Source organism: Zeus faber, assembly GCF_960531495.2.
Source record: "Zeus faber genome assembly, chromosome: 1".
NCBI classification, from domain to species: Eukaryota; Metazoa; Chordata; class Actinopteri; order Zeiformes; family Zeidae; genus Zeus; species Zeus faber.
In genome coordinates, this window is record NC_137193.1 from 47,755,530 (window position 1) to 47,777,826 (window position 22,297).

The 22,297-nt window shown below is 43.2% G+C and overlaps 1 protein-coding gene across 1 annotated transcript in view; it reads left to right on the plus strand.

The window, feature by feature from the left end:
* The window catches only part of pex5la (peroxisomal biogenesis factor 5-like a), a gene marked incomplete at both ends in the record, with an annotated part of 86,382 nt that overhangs the window by 54,418 nt on the left and 9,667 nt on the right, over positions 1-22,297 (plus strand). The window contains 4 exons of the mRNA XM_080000626.1: positions 675-783; positions 1,552-1,645; positions 1,853-1,882; positions 3,743-3,838. Of these exons, the coding sequence (XP_079856752.1) occupies positions 675-783; positions 1,552-1,645; positions 1,853-1,882; positions 3,743-3,838 (329 nt within the window). The remainder of the gene's footprint in view (positions 1-674; positions 784-1,551; positions 1,646-1,852; positions 1,883-3,742; positions 3,839-22,297) is intronic.

A 22,297-nucleotide genomic window follows, 5' to 3' on the forward strand; every position in this document is an offset into this window, starting at 1 on the left:
CCTTAAATGGGATGTAATTATGAGCAGTGAGTCAAACCGCAGTGCAGTCCCTCCAATTACCGGTAAATCACGGCACTGAGCTTGATTCTACCCCTTGTGTCATTTGCAACTAAAAGTTCATGTCTTGTTACAATTGAGGCCAAATGGCTTATTGTTTAGATGCCGCTGGCACTTTCCATTGTTAGTATCTCTTTTTAGCTCATCGGTCCACAATTAACCCTATTTAATCATTATTTACTCAGTGTCCTGAATCTTTCTGAAAAACTACCCAACACTTCACAAACCGAGAAGTGTCTGTCCCCCTACTGGGGCATGGAGGAATTGCAGGGGCTAGGGCAAGAAAATGAACGATTTTTTATTTTTAAGTATGCCTTGAATATATATTTTCAGCATTCATTTTGTTGTTGGTATTTTCATTAGTTCATTGAAAATCATACAGTTTGTTCATAATTTATTTTATTTTCATCATTTCTGTATTTTCCATTATTATTTTTAATATATTAATTTTGATTTTGCATTAGTTGCACCCCTCTGCCCCTGTGTCAATAGGTAATAAAAGGGGTGGCTGGGGGGGGGGGGGTCTTTTGTTTATTTTGTGCCAATATTTGTTTTTGTTCATCGTTAGATATCAGTAAATGACTGCATTACTTTTACTCTCTTACTCGTGCCTCCAGTCAACATTGCTTCTCCTCTGGATAAATGGGAGGACCTGAACCCAAATGGAAACAGAAAATGGAAATTGGAGAGACGTTCATCTAAAAATTCCTCCAGTGAATTTCTATGGTGGGTATTTCCCTCAGGAAGCATAGGCACCATCACAGATACACAGCATTTCACTCTATTTTGAATTTTATTTTGCTTGTATTTACAATGACACCTGCCTCACGGTGCACATAACTCATGGCTGTGGGTGGAGCCAATTTGACATACATCAAAGTAAAATATACCCCCATCCTCAAAGAACTAACCCAGCCAGGGGGGCTTGCTGATTATATCAGAAAATGTACAGATCTCCCTCAGCAGTAGTCCATGGTAGGATCAGGAAAAACCAAACGTGGGCAAGAGGGCTATATAACCGTAGAGAGCTCATTTTATTCTGTCGGAAATCAGATAGTTTTACTAATGGGGGGAAGACCGAAACTGTAATAAATGTTTTTTTGTTTTTTTTTGAGCTTCACCACTAATTGTAGTATTAGGGAATTCCGTCCATAAGGATCGGAGAGAGCGTCTAAGCCTCCTGTAATCACATATTCCTCAGCATACTTGTTTGATTGGTGACTGCTTAAAAGGTCACTCAAAGGACGTCTCTCACTTCATCTTTTGAGATGGCATTTAGAATGATCCACATGCGTATCACCTTTTTAAATATCACCATAATGGTAGAGCTACAAGGTGGATTTAAGAAATGTGATGAAATGTGAAATGTTTCCAATTATGTCTTAATCAGATAACACTGGAGTATTTATATAAAGTATATCTATAGTAATATATATATATATATATATATATATATATATATATATATATATATATTTTATAATGTATTACTAGGTCCACAGACTACAAAATCCATTCAGAACCGTCCAACAAGAACTCAGTGGAAGCAAATACCAAAGTTGAGCCTGAATCTGCCCTCGCCTCTCAAGTAAGTCTGAAATATATAATACCTTTCTGCGTGTGAAATGGACGTCAACATCCATTAAAACCGACGGAAAGTGTTAACTTCCAAGTCTGATTGTTTTGATTAAATGCAATCTTTATGTTGTTTTTGACAAATCCAGCTATTGCATCTGAATGTGTGATCATGGCAAGCCGCCACTCTCTGCTAACACCTCAAATTCTTCCATTACAGCTCAACAGGCAGTATATTAGTGGAAGACATGTAAGCCTATCTATGCATCCTTTCTAAAAAAAATGTTGACACATTGAAAGAGCTATACATTTGCACCGAAAAACAGCATCACCACCCAATCAAATCTGACCTAAAAGACTTTAACAATCTGACTGAGTTATGAAATGGATTAGGTACGTTTTGATTCCAAAAAACACACCTTGGAAGATATACAGAAATTAAATGTTTTTTGAAAAAAACTTTTTTTATTATTATTTTTTTTTTGTGGTGCTATGAGGTCCAAATGTGAAGCACTTTCAACCTGAGTTGATGATCTTTGTACTGGCCAGCCCGAAGTGTCTTATATCCAGACGCCATTATTAGAGTAACAGCCCTATGAAATATTCAGCAGCGCACTGTGCTTCCCACTGATCCAGCTGAGCATACATCACCTTTTCAGCGCTGTAGATAAATTATAGATTTTGGATTAAAGATGGCTATTGGAAGTGGGCAGGTGGTTATCGGCAAACAAATGCTAAATTTGTTTCGCTCAAGGGATCCGCAGTCGCTCAGTGACAGCAATATCGTTAACAGTAGATTCAGGTTACAGTTTGGCAGGAGGCATTGGGCATTCACACACACACACACACACACACACACACACACACACACACACACACACACACACACACACACACACACACACACATGCACAGACACCACACATAGACACACACACACAAACAAACATGTGAATCTATGTAAAGAACATACACTTATGTTGATGAGAATAAAATAGATGCCAACATTTTAGACACTGTACACATTTAAAAAATGCATGTTTTTTTGCTCATGTTTGAAAAGGCAGTTGAGCTACACAGAGATATATGAACTGCAACCAAACATTGCATGTATAGGATGTTGTGATGGTCATTTCATTAAAATTGGAAATGTAATTCCTGAGCTAAAAAAAGGTTGTAAGAGCAGGTTAGTCACCACAATATTGCAGCAGTTGCCGAGGGTTCCGCGTGGAACTGGGACTTAATTCAATCCCCGGCCGCTGTAACATATTGGCTCGCCCCGGGCTATAGATAGTGTCATTAACAGAGAGGTTTCTCGGGGTGTAATGTTTAGATGTGATGAACAACATTGAACTGTAGCAACTTAGTAAATACATAGAGTATTTTTTTTTTATTCACGTCATATTGTATTCATTTCTGTTTGTATTTTTCAGCTACTTGTGTATATTTGGCAATTTCTGTTTTATCAAGTTTTTTTTAATCTGCTAATCATCTGTAGATACACACCAATAATCACCATGACAAATTCCTCATACTGTACATACCTACTTTGGAATCAGTTGGGAAGCGCAAAGCCCGTTGCCGTGTTTTTAAGAGGGTGAAGCTGCATGGCTCGTGCACTTAGTGCTTGTTATGTAGAGCAGGGCCGGGTGTGCAGGGGTGCGATGGGAGGGGGGGCTGAGTAGCATGCTGCTCAGATCAGGGGTTTTTTTTTGGGGGGGGGGGGGGTGCTGACATTGGTTCTTCTGCTGGCCTTCCTAGGCATGTCAGAGGCTTTGCAGAGGCAGGGATATTTACTCCTCCTCGAGTCAGGGAGAGACAGCTGACCCTGCACACTCTCTGCCCTTGTGTGTGTGTGTGTGTGTGCGTGCGTGCGTGCGGGCGGGCGGGCGTGCGTGTGTGTGTAATTGTCCGAGCGTGTGTGGGGTGTTGTTGGATGGTTTGCTCATGTGTTTGTGTGTAAAAATGTACGTTTGATGTATCTGTGCACATCGACGTGTGTGTGTGTGTGTGTGTGTGTGTGTGTGTGTGTGTGTGTGTGTGTGTGTGTGTGTCTGTGTGTGTGTGTGTCTGTGTGTGTCTGTGTGCGTGTGTGTGTGTGGTGTTATAGGGTCGTCTGACGAAGGAGCAGAGGTGGGGAAGCGCCCTTCTGTCCAGGAATCAGTCCCTGGAGGAGGAGTTTGAGCGTGCCAAGGCTGCGGTGGAGGTAAGCAGGACCCCTCACCCGCTAAGTGACAGGTGTCTCTGCTGGACGTTTCAGGCTCTTAACACTTTTCACAGAGGCTTCGGGTGTGTGTGTGTGTGTGTGTGTGTGTGTGTGTGTGTGTGTGTACTGGTACTGTGCATGGTATCGTACTGGGATTCTTCCACATGTACCGCTCAGTCTGTCTAGGCTGTCCTTGCAATCATTACAGATCAATTTGTTTGAGGATTTGAGGATTGTAAGATGTAAGGCAATGCAGCGTTCATATAGCGTTCAATCTGAATTAAATCTGAATGAAAGTATTTTTGTTTTAAGGGCAGAAAGTGAATCTTATTTTAGAGCTGGCTCTAAACAAGTACAAGTGGTACTGTAAAAGATTGGCCCAGTTCCTTGTCAACGAAAGAAAAGTAAAGTAAATGGAACCAAGATGACTACACAGATCCCTTGTTACATTATACATCAACAGTATTGTTCAGGATAACATTTGGTTCATTTGTTTTTTATTTTTTTACCCCGTGCTTTCAGCATGCTGGGCATACAACACAGAGTATTCGTATGCCATGCATCTAGGGCAGAGTTAGTCTGCAAGTGGAGTTCAACTTCTCAATCTGCAATGCAACTCTTTATTCATTCTTTAATCATCAAGAACTGCTGCAATTACTCTGTCCTGTGGACGACCTTCAGGGTGACAAGAGCACAGTTTTTCACAAATAATCATCACTACTTCTCCAAGAGGGGGAGAATCACCACGGGTGAGACAAATAAACATACAAACAAACAACAACATGTAAATGGAAAAACAGAAACAGAAACATTGGACAACAACATGTATCGACAAAACATAATTAAGTCCATGAAAATTGGAACAGCAATTCGGCACGTGGCGTCTTCTTGTGAAAGCTATGGCAGTATACGAGGGAGAAAAGGAGAAGGGGGTAATCAGGAGGGTGTTCAGAGGTGCGTTCGAAGCAGGTGCTGGTGGTGTGTGTGTGGCTGTAATGACTCCGCCTGTGGGTGTGTGTGTGTGTGTGTGTGTTTGTCCACCGGTGAGTGCACTGCCCTTGTCCCAATTTGGTGTATGGGGTTGGAATTGTGTCGTGGTGCCCCCAAGCAGTGGAAAAGGCCCCACGGCCGTATAGACACTCCACAACTGCAGGAAATCTCCGAGCACCATACCCTGGAGCAACAGAAGACCCGCAGCCCCCAGAAAAGGCGGGAGCCAGCGGAGCAACAACTACGCATGGCCCCGAGGAGTTGTAAACATGTCTCAGAGAGAGACCCTGCACCCCTAAAGTGTACACATACAAGCCACCCCCACGTGCAGCATGCACCCGCAGAACCCGGGCCACCTGCGCCAGGCACAGACCACCGGCCCGGAGCCAGGCGGGCCAACACCCCGCCAGAACCGCAAGCCAGCCAGATGCCCCACCCAGCCACAGGCCCCGAGTCCTCGCCCACGTAGCCGTCTGGGCCTTGCGCGGGACACCCCGGGAGGTGGTCCTACAGCCACCTCCCGCACGGCAACCCACACCCACGACGGCGAGCAGCCTCCAAGGGCCCTGGAAAACACCCGGCGGCGCTCCACGCAGCCCCACCGGGTTGCAGCAGGCCAGAAACCACCTGTCTCGCAAACCCTGGGCCTGTTGTGTGGTTTATGTACTGAGTTTGAGTTTTTGCACTGGGAGAAATAGGTGAAGTATAACCAGATCAAAGCAGGGATGCAATACCTCACCCCGAACCTGACTGTGCCCCAAAGTTTGTTTTTTAAATCTACGTCTTGACTTTTTGAAGGCTCCAACACTTTAAGAAGTGGTTGCCAAGTTGGCAACCGTGCATCAGCTGTTGGTTGCTGACACTGACAAAAGGGTTGCCGAACTTAAATCATTGTGGGCATGATTACTGTTGATTGCTTTTTCCTGTGTCACATATCCAATTTGATTGATGATCTTAGCACAAGACACTGATTTTATAATGCCAATGTCAAACTGGAAAAATCTTTGCAATTAATCATGCCCCTGTATGGAAGGTGAATGAAATCTGCATCAAATGATCACTATTGTACCTGCTTCAAAATGTTCAGTCATTTCTCTGGAATTTGATGACAAATTTATATTTCTTCTACACTATGGCTCCCAGGGTACAACGAAGCATTAGTCAGTCACATTGTGGGCAAAAGCAGATATCACAGTGGATAGTTGAAGGAAAAGTAATTAGATACATCCTATTTCATCATAGGATTGTATATCTACTGTAGCTCTCACTCAAAGCCAAGCGTTCTAAACTGGACCCGTGGTTCTCGTGCCATTAGAAACTCGATACAGTCTGCCATAATGACAACACGGAAACTCCCTCAAAGAGCTCTTACGTCTCCTGATGGAAACGCTTTGTCCCGGCTCAGAGTTTTCCTCTTGCATTGATATGCCTTGTCATTGTCTTTGTAGACTGACCTATTTTATCCACTGATGAGAGGAGATTCAGAAATGAGATGAGATCTCCACTTTTTCTTCCATTTATTCCAGTCACAGAGGATCAACTTTGTAGGCCTGGAGTCAGAGACCGAGAACTTCCTGTGAAAGCTTTTACACGTCATGTGCTTGAACCACAGGCTGAACTCAAGACGGGCGAGTCGAGAATCAGGGCCTCTCAGGATCTTTAACCCCCTCGCTGCCAAAGTTCTTCTCTGTAGTTACAGTAACAACGTCGGAAATTGGAAGACAGTAAGAAATGACGGCGAGCCCGAATGATGACGTCATGTCACGACTGAAACATCCATCAGTGAATCCCGAACCTTCACCCGTGCCGTTCAGAGGACTTACGATAAGCAGCGAGGCTCTTAGACGCTCCGGGACAGACGCAGGATCGATCAGTGACATCAGTGATATCTTGGTAACACAGGGGCCTGAGTGCTCGGCCTCCACACAATGAGGAGGATTCTCTGATTAAAGTGCTCAGCCTCTTCGGCTCCCGCTGCAAATATCAAGGCCCACACTCACGTCTAATTTATCCTTAAATGTCAGTGTGTATGTGCGTACCTGCGTACTTCTCAAAGACATGGAAGGAGCGCGTCACTTAAACACCCGTCGCAAGGCCTCATTAGCTGAATTTGTACAATGTGAGGAATTTATTAAGGAATCCGTCGAAGGAGAAGACGGGGAATTAAGCCCTGAACTATCCTCCATTTGGCAAAGATGAGGCTGGTAAGAAGCTTTTATACTGTATCTTTTGCATGAATAAAAATGAACATTAAAAAACGATGGTAAAATAAAAGCGCCCTGAGGGATGTAGCCGGTCTTTGCTTCAATTTCAAAAGAAGATGCTAAAAATACGTCTTCGGTTTATCCGTCCCAGTCATATGGGGACAGAAGTAATGGCACCGAGCTAATGACACCTAAATGTGTGTCTTATTAAATAAGGCCCGAATAGAATAGCTGTGGGGCTGAGATTCCACATCCATATCCACCGCACCAGTAGAGGCAGGATCAAGATGACTCAGAGGTCTCATGTTTGATTAAAACAGCAGGTAGACAGACTCACCTTTCTCTTGCTGAAGATTGCTTTTCAGCGCTCTCAGTTTGGGAGATTGAACGAGGTTGAAAAGTGAAAGGTTGGACCATGGGATTTGAAAACAGAAGGCAGCAGGGTGGGATCATCCTGACCAGATGCCTGGATGTCCAAAGTCATAAATCAGACTTTTTATGTCTCGAAACCCGGCATTTGTTTTATTTGTAAGTTACAAATATCAGGATTTCTGGGAGAATAAGCTGGCTCAGTAGGTGCAAAATTGAATGGTCAGTGAGTGGGCATGGCTTCCTAATTGGAGGATTTCACCTGATTGGCCGTATGCAAATGACTGCGTGAGGAAATCAGGAGTGTCAGAAAATAAAGATAGCTGTGAAAATATTAACCACGGGCCGCTCTTTCAAAAAAATAAAAATAGAAACGCCAATGAGTAAACTCATAAGGGATGTCGGAGAATATTAGTGTTTTAATTTCAGGCCAACTTTAATACATGTGATCAGTGTGTATTCAGCAGGAGTATAGGACTGTGGTTGCATTGGAGCAAGAACACATGATCAATTCACTTTTATGTATCCTGCTATTTAGGGTTTAAAAACTGCAGTTAATATTCAGGGAAAGCAGTGATAAATAAAGACCTGTACTATCTTTGTTGACCTGTTTTTTTTAGTTTCATTTTGTCCATATGCAACACATCTCCTTCTTCACTGAGTGGAAGCATCTTGACTTGCATTTCCTATTCCTGTCCGGCTGAACGAGGACATGTTGTTGTGTGGGTCATTAGCATTAAAAGGCCTTGATCTGGAGACGAGCGAGACCTTGCTGGACGCTGCCCTCTGTCACGGTATTAAATCAATGTCGGACCTGCCAACCTGCACGTATTTTGTGTACCAACTAAGCAATTCTTTGCCAGAATATGCAGATACGAAATGCCAGCTAAAACTACGCCTATATATATATATGTATACGTATATATATATATAAAAAAATATATATATGTGTGTATATATATATATACATATACAAAGTGAGGATGTGTATATATACACACACACACACACACACACACACACACACACACACACACACATATATATATATATATATATATATATATATATATATATATATATATATATATATATATATATATACACACATATATATATACACATATACAGTATATATAGAGTGGAGGTGTGTTCTGGCCCAGGGTCAGGGAATGAGTGAGAGGAGGCAGGCGAAGGAAAAACAGCACTGGTTGGTGTGTATTCATTATTATTATCACAGATTTAAACAAAACGATGGCAACAGCCTGTCCGGGGCATCTGTGCCTGTGTGCGCTGCCGCCGTAACGTGGCCGGTCCGTTGCTCTTCGTGTCTGTGTTGCCAGGTCTGGTCCCGGCTCCAAAACCCACGCACCTTTTTTACTGCGGGAAAAAACAAAACCTAAATCACTTCCTGGATTGGACGAATCAGCTGAGCCCCTCTATTGATTCCCCCAATCCCCAGCAGCTGAGTGGTCCCGGGATGGAAGCCTGCACCGCCTGCAGCGGGGGCTTGACCACGCCCCCTTGGCCCGCCACACACCCACACCGTCACACTTAGGCCGGGGCACAGTCCGGCTGACAGACAACCCTCCCACTTAAAAGGGCCACGGTGTGATCGGCCAGTTTTGGAACCTCGGCCCCAACTCGTCCTCTCAATTATTGCTGTGGCCACTGCTACGGTCACATCTTCACACCATTTTTTCAGAAGGTTTAGGTGGTAAATATGGGCGGACCCCCACCCCCCCCTCTGTTCGCTCTACTTCATAATCGACCTCCCCAACGGGTTGTGTGACCACGAAGGGCCCTTGCCACTTCGCCAGTAATTTTGAGCTGGCTGTAGGGAGAAGTACAAACACCTTATCTCCCTGTGAGAATTGTCTTAACCAAGCGTCCCTGTCGTACATGCGCTACTGATGTTCCTGGGCCTGGAGCAATTTCTCCCGTGATTCCCGCTCGAACACGTGTAGCTTTGCTCTCAGGTCCAGGACGTACTGGACCTCGTTTTTACTGGTGCTGGGACCTTCCTAAATCAGGTAAAAGCCCGGCAAGAGGTCTCCTGCCAAACAATAGCTCAAAGGGGGAAAACACTGTGAAGGACTCTGGAACCTCCAGCACTGCGAACAACAGGGGGTTCAGCCATGTGTCCCGATTCCGGCTGTCATGGTTGACGAACTTCCGGATCATGTTTTTCAACGTTTTGTTGAAGTGCTCGACCAGCCGTCCGTCTGTGAGAGGTAAATGCTGTCCGAATTGAGTGGACGCCAGTAACTCGTACGGTTCGCGCAGTGTGCGTGACATAAACAAAGTGAGGATATTCTTCAGAATCCCGACCCGGGAGATGACCTGAAACAGCGCCTGTGCCACATTTTTGGCCATAATACTGCGCAGCGGCACTGCTTTGGGGTATTGGGTTGCTTAGTCCACTAGGACTTATACAAAAGCCCCGATAGCCCCGAGCACACACTAATGGCCCGATGAAATCCATAGCTATTCTCTTGAGCGGCATCCTGATTAAGGGGAGGGGCCTCAATGGCGCTCTGGGAATAGCCGGTGAATTCTCCAGCGGCCACTTGGGACAGGCGGCACAGCGCCGCCTCACGTCCGCACAGATGCCCGGCCTATAGAAACAGGCCATTATCCGCTTGAGTGTTTTTTCGCGTCCAAAGTGGCCTGCCATCGGGTTATAATGCCGATGCCACCTGGAAGACTAAACCCGATGGCTTTTAGGGACCAACTATTGGGCTCTCTCTTCTCCTGTTTGACCGTCACGGTTCACCTGGTATAATTTATCCCTAATCACCGCGAAATACGGGTGAGTGAGCGCAGTGTCTGGGCACACCAACACGCCATCACTTTTTTCTACCCGCTCAAAGGCCCGCACAGTGTATCGTCCCGCGAAAAATCCCCCATGGCATGGACTGGGGTGTCCGGGGAAGTTCCCACCTGGGGCTCCCCCTCCCCTGCACTGGTGACCTCCGCCAGTGCAAGCGGGCCCCTTGGCCTGCCGCATATATATACTGTATATATATATATATATATATTATTTTAATTGAAGGATGTAATAAATCAATCAATACAAAACAATACCGTACATTTATTTGGTATTTAAATGACGTCCCTCGGATTGGACCAGCTGCTACGACCCGTGGTTCTGTAAGCTCTCTCTCTCCTCTCACTCAACATCCACTGATACGCAGCACTGAGCAGTACTTTATTATCCATCGGTGTAACACTGCATTGTGAGGTAAAATGGGAAGTGGGAGAAATATAATAAAGCACAAAAATGTGACTGTAATGTTAACATATAAAACATGAGATGCAGCGATCGCCGGTGACCAGAATTGGTCGGTTTTCACCGGCCGATCAGTGTCAGATAGATTTTCTGATTCTGTGCCGGTGAAATTGACAGTCTGATACAATTCTCATGTACTGTACACGGAAAAATGCTCCAATACTCAAACCCGATACCAACATAGTGTAACATAGTTGCGTAGTTAATGCTCAAAAAAGAGCAAAAGAAAGAAAATGTCGCTGTTTGGAGATACTTCAAGGTAAACAAAGAAGATAAGATCAGTTATTGATCTATCGCCTGACAACATTGTGCAGACTGTATCTACCGCTGTGACAGCGGAGCTCTGATCATGATGAAAAGTTTGACTCTTCTTGACTTGGTTTTTTGACGAGTCACTCAGTAAAACGAGTCGTTCGATTTGATTCACTTGGATTAACGCAAAGTGAGGGAAGGACTTCCAGTGAACACAAGTGAGTCATTTATTTTGTTTGTTAGTTTTTAAGTTGTTTTTTTTTAAGTTTATTTGCGAAATACCATGTACATATAAATGTACATTTGCACAGACTTTCATTTGAAGTTTGAACCGGACATTTCCATGTTAGTTATTTCTTGTGTCCTACTAAAACTTAGTGAGTTACAGGTTGCATTATACTGAAACTTTGTGCCCGTCCTATATTCTATTTTATTGAAACTCAGTGGATGGTTCATGTTTTATTTTATTTTATTGGAAGTGAGGAACAGTACCATGTTATATTATTATTCCCTAGTTAATAATGAACAATAATAAAAAGTGTCAAAATCAGCAATCTCACTGTTATGGTAACTGAAAATTGCACGAGTAGTCCGTATGTGCAGCTGTCCAATCACATGAGCGGTATCAGTTCACATGATGTATTTGTTGTCAACGTACACAGATAGGAAATCGTGAATCTGCAGGTTAGAAATTCTGAAATGGGTATCGGCCAAGAAAATTGCAATCGGCGCATCTGTAGTTGGTAAACATTAACTAACTTTAAGAGATGATGCATTTCAAGGGGTATGTCCTAACAAGATTAATTTGTATATACTGTATATAGTTAGCTCTAGTAGCTCACACACAATGTTATTGGCCTCGTTACAAGACGGCTACGGTGTGAATAACTGATGGAGTCATTTAGCTGCTGTAACTCAAACACTACAGAGACTCCGTGTTACACTCTTGTGGTACTCACAATATTTTCCTAGGGTTGACAGGTCTGCAATGTTTTTGTAATGTAATCTCTCGGAGGCAACGTGGGTGAGTAAGCCCTCCTCACCTGCTGGGGTTCCACCACAAAGGACTCAAGTTATTCTCAAGTCTCAAGTTAACAAAACCAGTGCTAAATGTGTAATTGCGAAGTGGTCTTGCTTCTTTGGCAACATTCTCCCAAAATGTTATCGCGTTCAAATCTTCTTGAATTTGTCTGTACAGAACGAGAAATAAAAACAAATTGAGGTTGGACTTAATGGAGATCAACTATTTTAGTCTGACCCAGTTCACCATGAATACAAAGAATCAATGCTCATGGCTGAAGTTAAGTGTTTGCAAACAATTTTTTATTTTTATTTTAAGCTTCCATTCATCTGAAAAATCATCTGGTGACATTGGCAACATGGGACTGATTGACAGGTGAACTTGAGAAACATGAAAACCTCAAAGTGATGGCTTCCTGGAAGACGTTTCACAGATCCGTTGTGCTTTCGTGGACAGATGTGGTCTGCATGCTGATTTGAGAGGAGATAACATCATGAGATGTCTTCCTGAGGTGGTGGATCAGTGCTAGAGTGGCTCGTCTGGTGCTCAGAGGGTTTGAAGGTTCCATCCCCTGCTTCTCCTGGTCCTTGGGCAAGGCACTGAATCCATATCTGCTCCCAATGGGCACCTTGAATGGCTGGAAAAAAATGGCTTGTTGCCTCGATGGGATTTATTTTACCTGAAAATTTGAAATAAAAGTGAGTGGGCGCATGTGAGGCATAATTCTGAAGCTCATTCATGTCCCCTGGCCTTAAAAAAGAAAGGCAGTCAGGTATTGAACATTAATTTGTTTCGTGTTCTAGTGTTTTAGGAAGTATCAACTTCTATGTTTTAGATGAAGAAGCTTGAATCAACATCTGAATAGTTACCTTCATTGTGTGAGATTTGGTTTTGAGAGGACATATTGTCGTAGTGGAATGGAGAGCTCTAATTGGACTTAGGTGGAAACGTGAAGTAAGTAATGAATCACCGAGTTCATTTATTGTTGGCTGTGACATGTTTTGGCGAACAGGAAGCTCCACTTTAAGGCCAAATATATATCCAATTCCAGCAATTTGAAATCATTTCACAGAATCTACTCAACATGGTAATGGTTCTTTTTTTCCTATAAAAGGCAGAAAAAAAAACCACTGTCGTTATCTTTTAGATTTTCTGCAGACTTCTCTCCGTAGCCTTCCTATTTTGATGGCTGTTGCAATTTACAATTTTTTTTTTCATATGCCATCATAAATAATTGATTCAGGGAAAACCTAAATAAACTGCCCTTTAGATCCTTGCAGAAAATTGGAGCTATGGATAAGAGCTCGCTCAAATTCATATGCACTGCAGGATAAAACCCTTTGACCTGCAACTGAAATCAACTGGTATCATTCAATGGATGGATGTAGTGGAGAGTTCAATTTTTAATACTTTCTGCTCCCGTCTTCTGCCGACATGCGACAGCCAATCTCTCTGGAACCAGTTTTGAATTTGAAATGTAATGGAGGCTCTTCTTCATTGTTTTCATTATGTGAAATCAGCAAAGGCAATGCTTGGAAGAAATCCGGGAGAAATCACAGGAATGCATCCACCTCTTTGTCTAGGTCGTTGGTATCTGCTCCAACCTTGTGCAGTGGCCATACACCCTGTAGACTTTAACTCGGAGCTTGACAGTACGATTTGGGAGATTGTCCATGAGGAATGAGTCTCTACTGCTCACCAGGTTATGCACGTTCCTTTTCTCTAAAGTTGACCCGTGCATTGCTTAGGCGGATGACCTGCAGCATTTCAAAAAGGGTTCGGATTGCCAATTGTAAATGGTTAGAAAAGCATCAAATGTCTACATCTGGCCCTGACCCTTGGTGCGGGGCTGTGTGTGTGTGTGTGGGTGGACGTGGAGGGTGCTGCGTTTTAATTAGGCATTAGACCTTTAAAGTATGTTGCTGGGGGAAAAGAATTCTCAAGGACGAAAGTCAGACTACCGTGAGAATCATTGGCTTAATTCCCATTAAGCTTAACGTGCAACTCTTTAGCCTAAAAGAAAAAAAAAATAGAAGTGGAAGCTGGTCGCCAAACTGCTTTCATGAATAATCTTTTTGCTAAACATTTTGGAAAGGCGTGTGCCGCTTTGCCTCGGTAAATATAGCACTGTCTCGGCCCAGTGCAGAAGTTCTCTCCCGGCGTGGTTTTATATAGTTTTGAAACGAACAAGAAGCTTGTTAAATTTTCAGCAGGACTAGACCACCCGGGGACATGAAGCTGTCGCTTCATTACATAAGCGCATAGTTGATGAAACTGAAGACATCTTCTCAGAGTCTGACCCAAACGGCGCTAAATAAACCTACGGTGCGGTTTCACTCATCCACTGAAACTCACTCTGACCCACCAGGGAGAATTACACTTTTTCCTCCCCTCCAAAAGAGAGAACGATGGGTTGTTTTCTTTCCCCCCCCCCCCCCCTTTTGAAGTAACACGTCAAACCCCTCCCTCCAAACCCAGGAAAGAGATGGTGCAACAATCCAGGCAGAAGACGACACTGACAACTGTTCTCTTAAGAGTTTCTGTTGAACTACTAAGAGGGGAGGTCGGATAAGATTTAAAATTAAAGACTGATGGAGCAAAGAAAATTAATCAAACTGTATAGGTAGCAGCTTCGACACCCATGTAGATGTTTTCTTCTTTTTTGTGTAGCCTTAGATTTTAGTGGGACCCGGCTATGGCTGCAACTCTGTGGCAGATTCGCCGCCACATGCCACCCAAGGGGCGCGTTCAGGGCCCTCCAGCACAGACGGGTTGATAACACCAGTTTATTGTAGAGCTGAGGCTAGGTGGAATTAGCCAGGAGCAGATGGGAAATGTCATGACACAGGGCTCCTCCTCTTGAATGAGTGTGGGGACGGAGTTTTTAAAACTGATGCTCATTAGCCCAACCAAAGAGCATCAGGCGTGGCTGCTCAAGCCATCCGCCACAAATCCCCCAACACAAAACTGAGGCCAGGAAGAATTCCTGGCCGAAGCCTACGACCCCCTCCACGAAGCAGAGAGCAAAAAAGAAAATAAATGCTTTAAACAGACTGACAGTGTTACTCTATAATTAACAAAACACCGGATGGAAACAGGGTTTCCATACCTCACACAAAAAAAAATTAACAGGTCCCCTCCCAGAGGTCGTGAGTTCCCCAGAGGAGCACGGTCGACCAGCCTCCTTCCACCATGGCGCTGACAGACGGCCCCCTCCTCCCTTCCAGAGCGTGGGGCCTCGGGCTGCTGGTGACGATGTGACCAGGCTTGGCTGCTGCAGGGCCGCTTAGAGGGGTGGCCTGGCTGCTAGATGGTCCCGGCGATGCCTGCTGGGCAGAGAAGCTAGCTGCCAGCAGTTACCTGTGGTGTTTGCTGCGCTGCTTCTCCCCTGGTGCTCCACCGGACCCCCCCCCCCCCCAGGTGCTGCTGCCAGTCGGAAGAGGGTTGGTGCTGGGGCCGCCCCAGACCGCTGGTGACTCCAGGGCGTCTTCGGACAGCCCTTCTGTGTCCCTTCCCTGTGCCGGAGCCCCACATTGGGCACCACTGTGGCAGATTCACCACCCAAGCGGCGTGTCAGGGACCTCCGACACAGAGACGACGCGGGGTTGATAACACCAGTTTATCGTAGAGCTGAGGCTAGGTGGAATTAGGCCAGGCCCAAATGGAACATGTCATGACACAGGGCTCCTCTCTTGAATGAGTGTGTGGACAGGATTTTTTAAACCTGATGCCCGTTAGCCCAACCAACAAGCATCAGGTGTGGCTGCTCAAGCCACCCCATCCACTACACCCCATAATGTGCTTTTATTCATTTTTCTCATGTTTATTTAACATTTTGTGTATCTAGTCATATTCACTTCCAATGACTACATTTAACATGTTTTCTTGTAACCTAAATAGCCTTTCCAGTCTTTTCTTTTTAATTAATTGCACCCCAAATAAAAATAGAAATGTATGCAAATGTGATATTTAAGATTGTAATACAAAAATGAAAAACCCAAACATTTCTACACCTTCCCTACACCCAAGGTGGGTGTATAAGACAAGACAAGGCAAGTTTTTTTAATATAGCGCATTTCAACAACAAGGCAATTTAAAGTGCTTTACATTAAACATAAAAACCATTAACACAAAGTGCCAAGAAACACATTTTTAAAGGACATGGAATACGTAAAGTTAAAAAATAGAATACATAGAATGCGTAACACATTATAAAGTTAAGATATAGAATGCATAAACAGAAAGCACCTCTCCCAGATGACCTGAGATGGATGGTTCATAACGTAGCAGGAGATCAGAAATCTTTGGCCCTAAAGCATTCGGTGCTTTAAAAAACCAACAGTAGTATTTTGAAATCAATACTTTAACGGACGGAATCCAGTGAAAATATCTGAGAACGGGAGTGATATGTTCTACTTTCTCGTTCTTAGAGAGGATTCCAGCAGCAGGGTCCTGAATCAACTGCAGCTGTCTGATCCCTCTTTTAGGGGAGACCTGTAAAGACACCGTTCAATCGTCTAGTCTGCTAAAGACGAATGCATGGACAAGTTTTCCCAAATTCTGCTGAGACATAAGTCCTTTAATCCTTAATATGTTCTTAAGGTGATATTAGGCTGACATTGTAATTGAAAAAAATAAAATAAAATGTAGGTCCATGACTACACCAAGATTTCTGGCTTGGTTTGTGCTTTTTAACATGCAATTGAAGCTGAGTGCTGACCTTTAGTCGTTTTTCCTTGTCTCCAAAAACAATTAATTCAGTTTTATTTTTGTTTAATTGGAGAAAAGTCTGGCACATCCAATGGTTGATTTGTTCAGTGCACTTGCTCAGTTATTGTCCTGGACCGTAGTCCCCTGGTGATATGGTTATGTAATGTGTATTTGTGTGTTGTCTGGGTAATTATGGTCACATTTTGTTGTTTTCCATAATATGAGTCAGTGGGAGCATGTAGATGTTAAACAGAATTGGCCCCAGAATGGAGCCTTGGGGAACTCTGCATTTCGTTTTTGTCCACTTAGATGTGTAATTACCCTTCGACATGAAGTAGTCCCTGTTCTTTAAGTAGGATTCAAACCAGTTTAGTACTGTGCCAGAAAGTCCCACCCAGTTTTCCAGTCGGTCTAGTGATAGTTGTGGTCAACCATGTCAAATGCAGCACTTAGATCCAGTAATACTAAGACTGAAATTCTGCCCGTCTGTGTTTAGATGGATGTCATTGAAGACCTTAAAAAGAGCAGGGTGCTCAAAATCCTGACTGGAAGAGATCAAAACAGTGCCAAGAAATTGTTGAAAAACAGCTTTTTTGATGATTTTACCAAAAAAAAACGGGAGGTTTGAAATAGGCCTATAATTGGTCATTAGTGAGGTTTCTAGATTGCTCTTTTTTAAGAGCGGCTTGATGACGGCTGTTTCCAGGGCCTGTGGGAGAGAACCTGAGACCTGGGAGAAGAGACATGTTGACAATTTGTAAAAGATCTGAGGCCATGCAATTTGAAACATTTTTGATAAAGCCCGTTGGCAGAATATCAAGGCAGCAGGAAGAGGATTTCAGATGTTGTGTAATGTCCTCCAAGTTTTTATGGTTGATCGGATCAAATTCTGTCATGGTATTTGAACTGATTTTTAGTGGACATGGGGACAACACATATCCTGTACCTGATATGGCGGTACTGATTGCAAGTCTAATTTTCTGGACTTTGTCAGTGAAGAAGGAGGCAAATTCATTGCAGGTCCTGGTGGATGTCAGTTCAGAGGCTACTGACACAGGAGGGTTTGTTAGCCTGTCGACAGTAGCGATCAAGCCACATGCATTATTATTGTTTTTGCGCAATGATGTCAGAGAAGAAGGAGCGCCTTGCATTTCTCAATTTCAAATTATAAATGCGAGGTCTCTCTTTAGATTTGTTTTTCTCCAGCTGCGTTCAGCTCCTTGACACGCTCTTTTTTCTATTCTTACCAGCGTGGCATTTTTTTTTATGGAGATCTTTTCTTCTTTTCTCTAACCAAGTTTCAGGTAAAAACATAAAATCAAGGATGTGCTTGATAATAAAATCATTAATTACATTTTCTTTCCTGCCAGAGACCTAACATTTAATAAAGCTGGATTTAGTGCGTTAAAAGCATTAACTGCTAATTAATTTTTTTGGGACAGGCTGACGCTGACAGGGAATGGATGCTAAATGTGTTAAATTCACTGAATGGGTTGGGTGCTTCCTGTACCCTTCCTGATTCATCTTTCTTTTTCTGTTACTTATCAAGACAGTAATAGAGGAAGCTACCTTCACACAGGATCCCGGCTTGTTCTGGGAAGTGTTACGAGTGCCATTAGCCTTGCAGCCCGGAACCAGCACATATCAGTTAGAGCGTGCTGTATTTTGTACACAAATAACTGGACGTGCTGTGCTTTTATCAGGATGGGGAGACAGAGGATGATTCTGATGGCGTCGTGGTGGATGGGGGGTGATGGGCGTTGTAACTGTGACAATTATGCCAATGGTGGAGGTAGACCCCGAGGGGGGCTTAGAGAGAAAGAAAGTAGGAGTAGGATGGGGGAAAGGCTGGGGGGTTAGTTTGGTCACGCTCTTACCCCTATTGTCCTTAAAGGGGAACTTTTACGCTTTTCCTTATTTTCTGAATGTTACAATGTTGGATGCTCATATTAGATGTTGCCAAAGTGTCAAATAACGAGGTAAACTAATGATAAAATAATTGCTTGAGCAAAGACCTCAGGCTTCAGACTGCTCTGAATGCTACATGTAGGTTTCCAAAGTTTGTTTTTCTACTTTCAACACAGAGCTGACGTCAACTCGTAACTTCTCGTGATTTCTTTATATGGTCATCTGCTCCTGGCACAGCACGCCCCAAAAGTACAGGGACACCCACTCAGTCTGTCTCAGAAGTTGTTCGACCCCTCTCATCAGTATCCGTATGTCATTCATTAATGTCATATCCGATTTAGAATACAAAATTCGAAAAACAATAACAGGCTCTTTTTCAATGTTTTGATTTGGTTCTAAAGTGAAAAATAGAACATCAGAAAATGGGATTTTTATCTTCAATTTTGTCGTTTAACATTTCCTATTTGTTGTGACCGTAAAGTTATTCCCTTTTTTTCCTCGCATGCGGGACCATGAAATGTTTTGAGTGTGGGGGTGTAGGGCCTATGAAGTCTGGATGCCCGCACCGGCAGTGTGGTGCCGGGGAGCCGGCTGCTGAACAGGCAGAGTTGGCCAACCAGAAGAAAGTGGGCTGTTAGGGAGTGGTCCTTAAAGAGACAGGAGCTAATATGGATGGTTTCAGTCAAAGGCTGAACTGAGCAAAAGAAAAAGGGCCAGTATAAGATAAATAATGTTTTTTTTTTAACTGTGAATCATGCCAAGCTGCTCTGCTGGAGTCCCAGAATAAAAATATAGGAGCTGGAAATTAGCAAAATAGGTCCCCTTAAATGATGGGCCAATAGTATGATAGTATGCATCCTTACTAAGGATATACATTTTCCCAACTCCAAAAGACAATAAAATTGTTTCCTACTGATATGAAATGGTGTAAATGTAACATATTGGTCATGAAAAGGGGATAACATGATATAACATGAATATACTGTATCATATCCATACCTGATTGAAGTGTAGCTTCAGACCTAATTGCCCAGAAAGCACAGCATTGCAATTGTAATAGGTGGGAAACTGTGACTCTTCATATTGACTGTGCTTCAGCCTTGAAAGCAGATGGCTCATCACCAGCAACCTCCAGGGTGCACAGCCAGCTCCCTCTGCGGTGCTCTAATTGGCTCACACACCCATGGAAAGACACCAGGGATCATAACAATGACAAGCACGCACAGTGCCACCGTCATGGTTTACTTGAAGTTGATGGAAAACCATAACGATGTCACACACTTTATTGGGGGGGGGGGGGCAAAAGAGAGTCAGCGTCAGCAAAAAAGACAGGTGTAGTTGAACCTCTTCCTCCATTAGATCCTCAAAGGGAACTCAATGAAATACACAGTTTGAGGATGTCAGATCTCAAGGTAGCGGACACAGTTATCTGTGGAACCCTTAGAGATAATGTAAGGGTCAAGAGACAATCATCACTTCTCTAGACATACTGTAGAGCACGCGACAATACATCATTTTGCCAATAACTGAAACAAGCCAACATAGGCCAATGATAGTAGTTCAATCATGGAATAGGGAGTAACTTCCTGGTAGAGGGGGTATCATTGTCATTGTCTCTTATGGCTTAATACATCATAAATATCCCGTCTGCGATATATACGGTGCAATGGGAGATGTTGGCATCATGACAGATGTATCTTGTTCTTTTCCATCGGTTGCTAAGCAGTTCCTATTAACAGAGCTTCTGAAAAGGCAGTTTTCAGAAAATGAAAAACTTATAAGTTTCTGAAATATCCTTCAATTCGAATCACAATGTGACCTTTAGTTTACTTTCAGCTCAGTTTAATTGTGTTTAGAATGACCACACGATGCTATCTCAATAAACAGTTTTTCCCTCTACATTACGCTGACCGTTTACTCAGCCATCAACTGTGACTGTGTGTGGGGAATTTGATGAGGTCTTACTTTGTTAATTCCTGTCTGCACAGCAATAATAGAGTAAAACCACTGATCTGGTATTCAGGAAGAATGTCTTTCCACAGCGGAACTAAAAGTTGGGAACACACAAAACAGATACTACTACGCAAATACAGACATAACAAAACACCCAAATAATGTGAGTTCCATTTCTGTTGGATTGGTCATTCGAGTTTAAATCATGTTTTCTTTAATCTAGTTAGACTGTATCTGAAACTCTTGTTTACTTTTATGTTATGAAACAATAAAAATAGACAAAGACAGCAAGAAATTGTTATTATGGGGGAAAATATTTTATGCACATATATATATATATATATATATATATATATATATATATATATATATATATAGAGAGAGAGAGAGAGAGAGAGAGGGGGGGGGGGCAAAATGAGAAGATTGAAAAAAACGGGAAAATACAATAAAAATAAGAATTAACAATAAACAATAAAAATAAACCTGAAAATATACAATGAACAATAGAAAATTTGATTAAACACTGAAAGTTGTGTAACAGGAAGGGTACTTGAAGGGTACTTGGTATTTGAGGAGCAAGATTAAAACAAATCTGTTCTAGAGTCTGCTCTACCTACAGTATAGTCTGCACTATCTGTTCTATCTCGAGTCTGTTCTATCTTGAGTTCTACTCTATCTGGAGTCTGCTTCTACCTAGAATCTGCTTCAGTCTAGAGTCTGATTCAATCTAGAGTCTGCTTCTACCTAGAGTCTGCTCTATCTATAGTCTACTCTATCTAGAGTCTGCTTCAATCTAGAGTCTACTTCTATCTAGAGTCTACTTCTATCTAGAGTCTACTCTATCTAGAGTCTGTTTCAATCTAGAGTCTTATTCCATATACATTATGCTCTGTCTACAATCTTCTCTATCTACAGTACAGTCTGCACTATCTGGAGTCTGTTCTATCTACAGTCTTCTTCTATCTACAGTCTGCTTCTATCTAGAGTCTCCTCTATCGACAGTACAGTCTGCCCTATCTAGAGTCTACTCTATCTACAGAATGCTCTATCTATAGTCTGCTCTATCTGTTCTACCTACAGTCTGTTCTATCTACAGTATGTTCCATCTAGAGTCTGCCCTTTCTAGAGTCTGCTTCTATCTGGAGTCTGCTTTAACTAGAGTCTGCTCTATCTACAGATGTCTGCTCTGTCTAGAGTCTGCTTCTATCTAGAGTCTGGTCTATCTACAGTCTGCCCTATTAACACACTCCTCTATCTGCTGTACCATCTGTTGTATCTAGAGTCTGCTCTATCTAGGGTCTGCTCTTTCCGCAGTCTATCTACTTTATCCTCTGTGGTGTTCTGGCTTCACCTGGGGTGGTCCCTCGTGGCAGAACCTGACAAAAGCACCGTGAGGGGCTCACCTTCTGACCCAAAAGCCAATTTGTTCAGGAACAGACCGCCGGGAAATTACCATTCCTTCAGCGTACACTGGGCAAGACCACGGCCCGTCTGTTAAGGACACACACACACACACACACACACACCCACACACACCCACACACACACACACACACACATACACACTCTCTCACACGCAAATACCTTCCTATACCATTCTGACCTCCCACCTTCTATACTGTACATTTCCTGTCATGTACAGAGGAGGTTGCTTGCGCTCTCAATAATCCACCACAGTGTGTCCTGTCCTGCTCTGCTCTGTTCTGTTCTTTCTTGTTCTTTCTGGTTGGTGTAACTCTGGCAGGCAGACAGGGAGGAAT